Below are 13,028 nucleotides of genomic sequence, written 5' to 3'. Positions count from 1 at the left end.
TATAGTTGTATACATCATTAAACACAAGAAAGGATCACCAGTCATTCATAAAGTCACTTTTAACTTATGAACAGGTTTATGAAACACCCACTTGTACTTCTCTGCATTCCAAATTTGTATTGAACTAGTTACAAATTTACGAGGGAATTATTATTCTGAGGGCGACTTAGCTAGCCCTAAGTGATTTTTCTATTACTATTCTATTGCGGAATAGTGTACTGTTAGAATAGCCTACTCTTTCATGGATGAAAATGCACCAAGACCATTTATATGTACCCTATTCAGATAGTGACACTGCATGTTAAAGGTACCTGTAGTCTCTTGAAATGGAGTTCATTCCATCATCTTGGCCCTACATGTATTACTTAAAAATTACTATATAACTTCACCATCCAATGAAAACTTCCATGGAACCCTAGATTTTGACTGATTGTTTAGCATTGTTGCCAATACTAGTTGCCACTGGAAAGCAATGTTGCCACTATGGTAACTTTTATGCAGTTGGTAACTTAACTCTGTAATCTAAAGATTTATCCCATTTTAAACTGACAGGAGTTTTCAAAACATATTTCAGGGAGGGCATATTGGGATAGAATTTGAGCAATTCAAATTAACTCGGGCTGATGATGATGTACCTTTCCTGAAGGCATGTTGATATCACCTATCATCACGTCAATGTACAGATAGCCCGGTGGAATTCCAATCATGACTGTCCTGCAAGCATTAATTCTCTGCTGTCCAGCAATTCATAAATTAGCTGCTTGATATCCCTTACCGGGAAGGGATTTGGTAATTTTGGAAATATGAATTTTGTATTGGCTCTCAGAGTGTGTAATTCAATATGAAAGCAAAGCTCTGTAATTAAATGTACCCCAAAACCTGTATCTTGGATGTACATGTACATACCTTAGTATTGCTTGTAATTTAGATAGTGAGCAGTTATCAATATCTTGATGACAACAACATAACCATCACCCTTTTGTCTTAAATGTTTATCTTTGTATGTGATCTGCTATATGAATTGCTCTCAAAATATATAGATTTTTTAAATAAAGTAATTCAAATTTGTCAATAATCTCCTATGATGCATGACAGTGAAATCTGAGGACATTAAAAAGCGTGCAATGCAATGCACCATAAGCAGGAACTTTCCTTAATATTCCCAAGTTGTATGTGCGCGTAGGCTGGAAAAATGTCATTCTTATTGCAAAACTTTGGTCATTCTCTTCATCTAAATACTGCATTGTTGAGAAGATGAAGAGATAACGAGAAAGATGAAACTGTAAAATAGTTCTCAATTCCGATTCAGATTGCCATGTCGATGAAGCCTTGGTGCACAATGTTATCTTACTTAGATCTGAATCTACTTGGGTCAATATTGGATGTCTCATTCATTTCACCAGTATAATAAGACATCTCAGATAAAGGTGTACTTTTAATAGTGACAATCTCATTTTGACTGAAATTGTCTCCCATTTAAATTTTACTGCAGATAACTTCATAGGCATTACAAGATTTCCATTTATATGTTTGTTACAACTCTGCAATATATATTTTTTCGGAGCAGTCCTCAGATTACTTTAATTCTTATATTCCAAGGTTTTAAACAGCCCACCAACGATATGATGCATGCCAAGGCTTTTTTCCCTTATAGTAGTTGAAGTTAACAAAACTTCTGAAAAAAACCGGAAACTTGCTTTTAAAATCAGATTTCTCAAACATTAATTTGAGATCCATCTTGTTCCAGGTAAAGATTTGTCATGTACTGTGTAGGTCTTTTTCCTCCTTACTATTTCATTGGTCAATTGATGTCTGTCTGTAGTTTAGGCTAAAAAGTTCTGTGTATATTAAGCCCCTTTCACATTCGGCGGTGTGACTGCTTACAACCGTTGCGATTGTGTGCAACATATATCGTGACCAAATGATCGCAAGAGCGATTGTGAAAGCCTCTTTAGTGAGTTTTCTCAATTGCAGCGGGACATAGTATCTATTGATATTGCCCATCAAATCACAATAAACAGCTTTAATAGAGGTCTTTGTCAAAAATTGATGAACCGGGACAGCACATCGTCCCTAGGATTCAGAGCTAATGAAAAATTGCAAATATGTCATTTATCCAGAGTCCAGGGGAGCGTTTCATGAAAGGACTTGTCAGACATTTTATCCGACAAGTCATGTTTTATCCGACAGTTACTATAGTAACGGTGCTTCTCAACCAATCAGAATCCAGGAAAGTTGTCAGATCTGACAACTTGTCGGACGAAAATATTGATGAAACGCCCCCCAGGGTGACACTGCAGTTTTTTTTATTTGACACTGATTTTCAATAAATGTTTGTCATAAATGGCTTTGACAATAGATTCTCTGCATTCTTAGAAAGCGTCTGCCTATTAATTGCAAAAACAAGAAGGAAAGCAGGAACCTGCTTCGAAATTCAAATGTCTATATGGATTCTGTTTGGGTAGAATCTGTCATCTGTGTAAACCCGGTTCCATCTTATAGGTCCATCCATCTATAATTAAAACCCCCATCACAGGCCCTCCTATGGCCATCGCTTTAATTGGTGATAATCCTTGAGAGCAAAGGGAAGCGTTGAGCCTTTCGTCTAGATTGCAGAGAATCTTAGCAATCACCTAGGTGTTAATAACACAATTACACTCCTATCACTAGGGACTGCACCAGAACGACAGGGGTTTTATAACATAATGGAAACCTGGAAAGGTTGGGCCATGCTCAGTGTTTACCCGTTGTGTTCAGAACATGCGGTAGAAATGCTTTTGCCAATTTATTGGGAGCAATTAAAGCAATGGTAAACAGTATGCATCCGGTTTCTCTGATAGGAAATAGAAATCAATCTGTTAGTTTATGTTACTGGGATATTGATAGGGGATTTTAGAGGGTGAGGGCCCTCATATTTTAAAGCATATTTTCAACAACTGAATTGTGATATAATGAATTTACTTTATCCATTGTACTTGTACTACTCCATCCCAGCATGTTGATTAAAAACAAAAAGAAATATCAATCAATCCTACTTTGTAACACTGTGAATTTCATCAAAATCAGGTATAAAAATTCATATTATTATATTGGTTATAAATGTATAACATTTTAGAAGATATATTATATGATAATTAAACTCTTGATGGAATCATAATCACTAATACAGTAATAGTTAATCATACATTCAAGTATGATTAAAAGCCAGAAAGTTAGAAGTAAAATTCAAGGATGAATAAAGCCAGAAAGTTTGAAGTAAAATTCTTCTCCTTGAGTTTATTTCATCATCAGGTCTCTTCATTTGGATGAAATATATCATCACAACAACATTAAGTACATGTATTCCATGTAGGTGTATATTGGCTAATCTTGTTGATGGAACTGACCTATCGCTGTATTGCTTGTGCCCGTTAGCCCTTTTTAATCATTTTAAGCAAATCTGGCTCTTCATTCGATCGTGTGCCGGTCACTTTGGATGGGATGAATAAGAAAGGTCAAGTTATTAGCTAATTACTTTGCAGAAGATTATTAAAAAATAGATGATGTAATTATCCAGTCATAGAGACATTTCATTTCCTTTTTATGATGCAGGTTAGTTTGAGAGGTCAAGGTGAAAAGAATGTGAATTATTACACAAATGATATATATTAAATTCTGAATTGAGCTTCCTTTAGAATATGAATGGAAATAATCTTTTTTTTCTTTTTCTTTCATTGTATATAACTGTATTTAGAGGAAAAGTATGTTAAGATGATTTTCTTTATGAATAGCAAATTGTATATAAATAAAATCTAAATACATTTTTTTATGTATATAATAAATAAAATCTTCATATATATAATAAAAATGAACAGCAAAAGACACAGGCTTATATAAAACTTTGTTGGAAATAGGCCTACCTGAATTAAATGGGGTTATAATGTATTTAGAATTAGTAAATAAGTGTTGTCACTTGTCAAACTTGAATTTATATAATCACAAATTAGAATCACTTCTGTGGTGATTATAAGCATGTGAAATATTGTAAGGCCAGCAATAGCTTATCTAAATTCCTTTTTCAATGTCTAATGGAGAGAGAATTCATTATTGAATTCTCATAGATGGTTGGTAAATGGTCAATGATGATAACCTAATTTTTCTCCACAATATTGTATTCTGTAAATCCAGGATCATATAATTGGAGTGTGAATTTCATACAGTCATCTACAGTACTAAATGATATTTCATCCATATTTATGTATATATGTACATGTATACATTATGTTAGCAATTTCATTTCATTTTCATTTCATTTATTTCCACAAAATTAAAATAATATATACAAAGCAATATAAAATATATACAAAGCAATATACAAATACATATTTGTATGATGATGGTGCTGATGATGATGACAATAGTGATGATGATGACATTGATGATGACGATGATGATGATGATGACAATGGTGGTGGTGGTGGTGGTGATGATGATGATTACAATGGTGATGATGATGATAATGGCGATAAGGAGGCCAAGGAGGAGGGGTAGTAGGAGGCAGTAGCACAATTCAGTATTTTGTTGAGGGGGAAAGGGGCAGAAAATTGTTCCATTTTGATAAGTAAAAAAAAAACATAAAAAAAGATGTAATCCAAATTTCAGGGGAGAACGCAATGTCTTCTCTCCTAAAGTAATTACATTGATGGATTGTCGGGGGCGGGGTAGATTTGCCACTGGTAGGAGGAGAAACGAGACATGATGATTACTAGTATGATTGATAATGCTGCTTCGGATGTTGATGATTCCTTCTCATGTCGTCAATTACCCAATCAATGTCTCCCACTCTCCCTGTCCATGTTTCATCTGATTCATTCATATTTTTTTCTAATGCACCTGTTTTCCCCCCAAGACTTCTTGGTGGCTCTGAGAAATGTATCTTCCTTGGCCTGTTTTGGGGCAGGAATGTTGCCCAGTTATGATGGTATGATTGCCTCTCCTTCGTTCCTGAACTGTTTGGACTGGACCCTTTTACATAAAACTTGTTATCAATGACAAAACTATACAAGCTTCTGAAATTATATAATTTGATTGGTCAAAAGCAGATTTTTTTAAAACATTGATAAGAGAGTTTGTGAAATCGGGTCCACCTTTTAATGCTGTCAACTATAGCATGAAAGTTTGAAATTTTCAATCAATTTTTGCTCTCAATGATTTTTCAATGTTTTGTGTGCCACCTGACCTACAAATTATTTTTTCATACTTATTTTCTTTTCTTGTAGTGATTGTTGATAGTGACAACCATTTGAATCTGGCATGCATGCTTCATGCGTATAACACTGGTTTGCTTTAAAATTGATGGATTTTTTATAAATTTCTTGAACACAAGAACTATTGTAAATCCAAACTGTTGTTCATTTTTATTTCTTTAAAAATCCTAATGACAATGTAGAATAATTCACCTTTGAAGGTGTGTACATCTTTTTTTTTTAAAGATATCAAATTTAATGCATACAGTTTTTTTTATTTTTGTATTGTTAGTCCATGTCTTAGTCATAGACTTGCAGTTACTTTTAATTGTACATTCTATTCTGTCGTTTATCTCACAAAGCAGTAATCTCACCAACTTCAATTAAGTTTACGGAGGTATTTTTTTTAATACCCAATTTATAATTACATACCAGAACCTTCATTTCTCAGATCATAATTCTGTTAATGAAACAACACACATATCAAAGGACATTGACAATATTCCATTTGAGATGGGGTATGTATTACATGGGTGGTATATTTTTTGATAGCTATACTGGTTGATATTAGAAGAAGTAATATAATATGCCTGCATTAAAACGAAATATTTTGCTGGTACTCTCTGAATATCCTGTAAGTGGTATTAATGGTGCTTATACATCATGATAAGGAACCAATATTGGTCCAAGGTTTTCATCTATGAATTGACACTGCTTGTCTACATTACTGGTTGATTTATTATTTTGCAGATAATATAGATTGTAGGATGAATTGTAGTGATTTGCAGTATTTTTGGTTCGTTTGATTTTTTGTTGTGCATGTTGTACAATAATTAAAGTTAAATTGATAAACATTAATAAATAATAATTCATAGTCATTCCTTTTGCAAACATGAAGCCCAATTTGGCCCCCAGTAGGTAGTAATGCAACTCGCTCAATTTTTATTTACTTCAAAAATCATTTTAGTCAAACTCCATTTTTGTGTGTGCTCTGTGTTGGGTTTGTTTTAATAGTATTTGTTTTAATGAATACAAAAATATATTTATAATGTGTTTTCAGGTTATCCTCCTTCATTCTCCTGAATATATAAGGTCTTACTTTTCATGTTTCTTTTATAAGTATCTGTCAAAAAAACAAGGATTCATATTTTCCTCAAGTAAAATACGCCTTGAGCATGTATTTGATTTGGTTTCTTGATTTGATTCCCCAGACTATAATGTATTGTATAATTTCTTACCTATGTCTATCTATCTATCTATCTATCTGTCTATCTATCTGTCTGTCTGTCTGTCTGTTCTGTCAGTCTGTCTGTCTATTCATCTATCTAATCTAATCTAATCTATATAATATATATTTGATTCTTCTACCTACCTTTTGAATATGATGACTATAGCGTGACTGTCATCTTTTCTTTTTTCTAATTTCTCTAATCAATTTTAATTTGATTACATTCCTACATGTACCTTTTCCCTCAAACTCATTATAACATATATTTCTTCAAATAAAACGATGCAAAAAATATTCTTCTTATCCCTGTGTTTCTTTAATTTTTTTATTGTCTTCCGTTGGTTATTTGTATATGATTGTGTCCATTGTTTTTGTCAGTTGCCTATCCCAGAGTTCCTTTTATTGAAGGGACAATTTTTGAACTATCAGATTGTTTATAAATTTCAGTTTGTATTAATTCATTTGTTTTTATTATTGTTTTAAGGAACTATGTTATCAATTTTGTTCTCTTCTTCTTTTAGGCACAGAAGTAGAAGATGCATATGGTGCTCCAAACCTCAATACCAGTGCTAACCAATCAGGGGTAGAGGTCAAGCTGCTATGTGGGGCAGACCTTTTGGAATCCTTTGCTGTACCAGATTTATGGTCACAGGAAGATGTGAGTTCTTAAACATTTGACATGTGTTACCATAATCTTGATGGAAAGAATAAGATGTCTTTAGAATTCAGCACATAGAAATTATCATTGAATAAATGATGGTCATTTGAAAAAAAATGAAAGGAAATATTAATGTTTAAAGATTATAAAGGATGAAAGGGTATTTGTTCATACTTACAGAGAGATACATGTGTTAGAATTGATATACTTACCACCCCCTAAAAATACAGAAGTGAAATTAGATATAAAAATGTTCTGTGGATATATTTTGTAAAGTACATGTAGATGAATGAATGAATATGTAAATAAATATATGAACGTATAAGATGTGACATTAGATAAAGAATGTTAGTTGTTTGTTAGTTTATTTTAGATCTATAGATAGATAGATTTCAGGATAATGAATTGATATTTAGTCAAATAAATTGAATAGATAGGGAGGGAGAGAGAGTGATAGATGCACATGACCTAATGAAATGATAGAAAAACAAATGTATTGAAATGACAAAATGGCAGAAATAATAAAATGTGAATTTAGCCTTTCACTGCATGCCAAGATCTGCTTCACCAGACAATATGGTCAATCCCCCATCGATTTCTCTGAAATGATGTCAGTTGACGCAATGACCATGTGATGTAAATCACCACAAGAGGGAGCTCTTCTAGAATCAAGCGATCACTGCATTCAGCTTGTATTTACTTTTATACCAGAGCATTTGATTGTAGTACAAATCATGATTGAATGCCACATTACCATATTTTTTCACACTCATCAAAATGCAAACTGAAAGTATTGTAGCGAGTTGTTAATTAGAATTAGAATCACCTGGGCATTAAATCTTGGTGCAATTATTGGTTTGACCTTTTCCTATTGAATGTGATTTGATTGCAGATGGAGACTATTGTTGGAAAGCATGGTCTAGTGGTTATTACTAGGAGTGGTTCAGACCCATACAAGTTCATCTATGAATCAGATCTTTTATTCAAATATTCAGTGAGTATAACTTTTTTCTTCATGCATCTCTACGTTTCCTCTATATTTTTTTTTGTAAAATGCACATCAGATTGTTAGATTTTTGTATTTAATCAAGTAGTTTTCAGTGAAATGACTGTATAGTATGACATCATAGCCGATTAAAGTTTTTGCTTTATATTGCAGAGCTAGACTTAATCTTCCCATCCTGTTAATTCATCATTACAGAACTACAAATATCCTTAAGCCATTTATTCTTGAATAGTGCAAGACCTTACTTATAGCATTATGATTTTCTTTTATTCAAATAGATTGCCTTTCTTACTATCCATGCTTATTTCTCTTTTACATTTAAGCTAATTCTGTATTAGCCAGACAGTACTCCAATTTAAATGATTAAGTTTGGTAAGTGAATTAATACACCTTGCCTTATTTTTCCAATCATGAATGTTTTAGGGTGAACCCTTGCACTTGGGATATCAACAATGCAGTGACATATTTACATTTGTATTTTGTGGACTGAATGATTTTGATAAATTACATTTTTGTTAATTGTTTAATTTTGTTTCAGAACAACATTCATATAGTAACAGAATGGATCAGCAATGAAATAAGCTCGACCAAGATAAGGTAAGATTGAATTCAGTTCTGTAGTACCTGGAAAAACCATACCAAGGTCTCGTAACAGAAATACTTTCAATATTAGTTGTGAATTTCAAGTCTTAGTTTTGATTGATAGATGACAGTGAGGCTGCTGAACAAAGTGAACATACAAACAATAATGTAGATATGTAATTGCCATTTTTTCAATGTATTGCAAATCTTATTACAGAGTCAAAGAATATTTAAAGGAGATTGAAGGTTTTGCATATTTACATTAATAATAATATCGAAAATAGAACATTATTACCTACAATTTGATGTATCGGTCTTGTCTGTAGGCCCCCAAATAATAAAGTTATTCAACTTTTAAAATGCAATCATCATCTGCTATAAGATGCGTATTCGGTCTTTAGCCGGCTGCCATTTTTTCTTGGATTCAAGCGACCCCCAGCAAAGATATGACGAAATCACGCTCTACTTGTGAATGCTCAACCTGTATCCTGTACGTAAATATGTATGCCACAATTAATAGGCATATGATCTTTCGCTAGCATTTTTAAGATCATGCCGTACTTCCAGGCCTGTGAGTGTACGAACAAAAGTGGAAAGACGAGTGGGGGAAACCTTTCATCCTCTTCCAAATCAAGACAGAATCAAGGAACTTTTTCATAAGTGGATTGCGGCGATAAAAGTTTAAAAAATTCTTCCAATCATCATACGAGTACAGCCGGCATCATGTGATTTGTAGTGACTATTTCCAGCCTGATTAAATACTAGGAGGACATGCACAAAACTCTAAAGTAACAAATCTAGAGGGCCTACTGATGGTATATGAAATATGATGATAAAAATAAAACGCTTAGGTGAAAATCTGAAAGTAAAATGCTCAAATTGATCCAGACAGTATGCAAAAGAATGAAACAACGAAATAGCGTTTGCGGCAGTAGACTAGCAAAACACGCAATCCGCAGCTGAGTACGTGATAGGGTGATGATTACTTTGATGAAGTGAAAATCCTGATGTTATTTATGCTCTTAATCAATAAAAATGTTAAATTTAACCATTTAAAAAAAAACAACTAAATAAGCATAGGCTAAAAGCATATTAGTTCAGTTCGAAAATACGACTGAAAATATTTCTAAAAGTGTTGACTTTATCGTAGAGTTTTAATAGTGAAAGTAGGCCACAGTATAGCCAATCACACACGTAGAGCGCAAAAACGTCACACTCCTCTGTAAGTCCAAACAAAATGGCAGCATACAGCATCACATAAGATTGTAGTACTCATTTGATTTCAAGTAAGATTTTTTAATATATGTAAAATAAAGACACATTGTGTGTTTAGTCAAGTTAAAAGGTATAAATGTCGGCTGTGAGCAGCATCAAACATGTGTTTTTATCTTTATTCTCCTTTAAAATGGTGAAGTATCTGCCTGCTTCTGTTTCTTGTCTCTCTTTCTCTCTATCTCCCTCTCATTATCAATCCATCTTTCTTTCTTCTTTATTTCTTTCTTTCTTTCTTTCTTACTTTCTCTCACCTGCTTCTTTATTTCCTCTTATCTATTTTAATGCTAATTAGTGGGAGAGGATTGGAGTAGGCATTTATGAATGTAAACTGGGTGACAAGATATTTTGGCTAGGCAATGTTTATTTTTTTCTCAAAGCCATGGTACAAGATATCATAAATGATTTACATTTTCTGTATCATAATCATTCTAATAATCAATATTTTCTTTTAATTTATATTTCAGGACTGCCCTGAGAAGAGACAAGAGTGTTAAGTATCTGATCCCTGAACCCGTTGTCAAGTATATCAAAGAAAATGGACTCTACAAGGAAGCTCCGAAACAGACAGAAAAAAACAAGTGAAAATGGACACTATTTATAACTGGTAGAGGATATATCCTAATTGTGGCATGACTGTTCCAGTATACTTGTATCAGTGGATTGATCGTAAACTGTCTTTGATACTTGTAATCAAATAAAAACATTAATACCAATTACTGAAAAAAAATATTGCTTGCATGAGAGATTGGCCTCTCACCTTTCAGCTTTATCATTGTTCATACTTGACATCTACATATTGTACATGGGCTAAGAGTTTTTTCCCTCCCCACTCCCATTTTTTTTTTAATTAAAGCCATGAAAGTTGAAAAAGATTGGTAAACAATTGCAGATTTTTTTCAGCTATGAACGTCCCTTTAGATGATTGCTAGTCTCAGATATATATTACCATTTTAATTGTGTCATATCAAAAGATGCATGCCACATGCAAGATTAGCCTCTACCAATTTTCCTTGTCTACTGCCCTCTATGATGAGTTTTTGCCAAGCACTATAATTGCCCTGGTACAAAACCAATTACCGGTATTTCAGATGCTGCAAGGTATTGGAAATAATTGTACCTGCTGTCTGTGCATCTATTTATTGTATTGAATAAATTGAGGAAGCAGGGTCTGTACTGTACATGTTGAAGTATAATTTTTTTTCTGGGGTGGGGTTATTAGAACCTTCTGAAATTCAGGTTTGCTGAAACCTCAGTACTTATCAGTTGTTATGAAGTCCTCGCAAAATTCCTTTAAAAATAGATTTGGTTATTATCTTCTTGAAGTAGATGTTTCCACTAGTAAATGATATCTTTCTTCAACTTTACCTATCAGTCACGATATATTCAATTGAATGTGGGTAATCTTATCCTGAAATTACTTTCAAATGCGACAGATCTCCTCAAATTCCCAGAAGCTTCTGTGTTACACACCATTATACTTTCAATATTTTTTACAAGTTCGGCAAACTTTTAAGTTTAAAGGTATGCATAAAATTTGAATAAACATGTATTATGAGAACTGATTGAGGTTTGACAAAAGTGCAATCATAACCAGTTGGAAACACGCTGGTGTGATATGGTGGAACTGTCATAGCCTATTCAGTATCAATATATTTGAAGGAATGCAGGATGCAGTGTTTTATATGATTACATTTTAAATCTGAGGGTGGCCCCAAAGTTTCGGCCGGTACTGTATACATTTGGTTTGTTTATCTTGTAATGCTATGTGAACAAGTTTCAGGTAAGGCATGGTGTATGACATTGCCTTTACAATATTATTGAAATAATGATTGTGCAATGATGGCTTTATCAATGATAAAATCTATTTAAAAGCTTAAATGCACATCATGAAGAATAACTGCAATTATTTGAAGACAATTGTGCCATACAATTATCTATTTGGAATTTCATTTATTTCCACATTTTTATTGCAGAATAATAATAATAACAATTAGAGTAACATTAATTATAAGTCTGATGGTAATAGTGAAAGCAACATTCATAAGGTACTTTATTACAGGTGTTTAGATGCCCACCGATGGACTGGTTAACTAATTCCCTAATACATAATAAGTAAACCAACTATTTAAATTATTTGTTAATGAAAATTAAAAATGTGCATCTAAAGTGTGTATCTCCTGGGTATTACTAAATCAAAATTATGCCTAAAAAATGTTTAAATATTTTGACTTATAAAAAATAGAGCATTCTAAATATGGTTTAGGACTTACTTGAGGATGGTAGGTGTAATGACAGGGAAAGAATGATCATCATATGATTTTTTATTATGCATGTGCTCTGGTCTGATTTGAAAAAGGATTTGATATAAAAAAAGACATTTAAAAAATGAAAGCCATTGTAAGATCCATGCCACGATGCGATAAAATTTCAAATCACATCGTCACATTATCACAGAGTTGCAGGCAAAAATTAAGGTTCTCATTAAATGTAAACTCAAATGTTGTAGATGTGGGGTGGTCAGTATGTTGTAGTCAGCTTGCACTGAGCACTGTTGTTAAAATGGTAGCTGAAGCAAAAGCTGGGGTAATAACAGTTGTGCGTTGTATCACCATGCAAAGGTGCGATACAAATCCAGCTATTATTATTACAATCAGATTAGGCATTGAAATCATCATAGGTGAGCATCACCTATAGATCCAAATGTGAAATTGAGCATGATTGAATTTAAAATGTCAAATACATCTGTTGAACATAGGCTGATCCTTTTTATTGATAGGCATACAGTAGTAGCCTGTCCTAAGAGAAGAGTATGCATTGATTTGATTACTGCCACTTACCATTAACCTGTATTTAGTTATAGATAATACTTTGACCCATCCATCATTTCTCCCAATAATTTTATTTGTTTCAGTTTGTACAATCTCTCTTTCTGTTTAATTCATGTTGATGGGGTTCTTGGATACTAGCCATTTATCCCAAAATAATCATTACCCTCTCTAAATTGGCAACATTTGGGAATTCATGTAATATTTTTTTATTATATACATGATTTTT

At 32.9% G+C, this 13,028-nt stretch overlaps 1 protein-coding gene across 2 annotated transcripts in view; it reads left to right on the top strand.

Annotated features, from left to right (window-relative positions):
- Positions 1–12,107, top strand: part of LOC121424770 (nicotinamide/nicotinic acid mononucleotide adenylyltransferase 1-like) — a 37,425-nt gene extending 25,318 nt beyond the window's left edge. The window contains exons 5-9 of one of the 2 annotated variants that reach the window (XM_041620541.1): positions 4,889–4,960; positions 6,975–7,111; positions 8,004–8,105; positions 8,656–8,714; positions 10,439–12,107. In XM_041620541.1, the coding sequence (XP_041476475.1) occupies positions 4,889–4,960; positions 6,975–7,111; positions 8,004–8,105; positions 8,656–8,714; positions 10,439–10,556 (488 nt within the window). In that variant the 3' untranslated portion in view covers positions 10,557–12,107. The remainder of the gene's footprint in view (positions 1–4,888; positions 4,961–6,974; positions 7,112–8,003; positions 8,106–8,655; positions 8,715–10,438) is intronic. The other variant, XM_041620542.1, reaches the window with a different exon arrangement.
- Positions 12,108–13,028: the final 921 nt, after the last annotated feature.

Source organism: Lytechinus variegatus, chromosome 12 (assembly GCF_018143015.1).
Source record: "Lytechinus variegatus isolate NC3 chromosome 12, Lvar_3.0, whole genome shotgun sequence".
Classification (NCBI taxonomy): domain Eukaryota; kingdom Metazoa; phylum Echinodermata; class Echinoidea; order Temnopleuroida; family Toxopneustidae; genus Lytechinus; species Lytechinus variegatus.
This window is presented reverse-complemented; position numbering and strand designations above follow the sequence as displayed.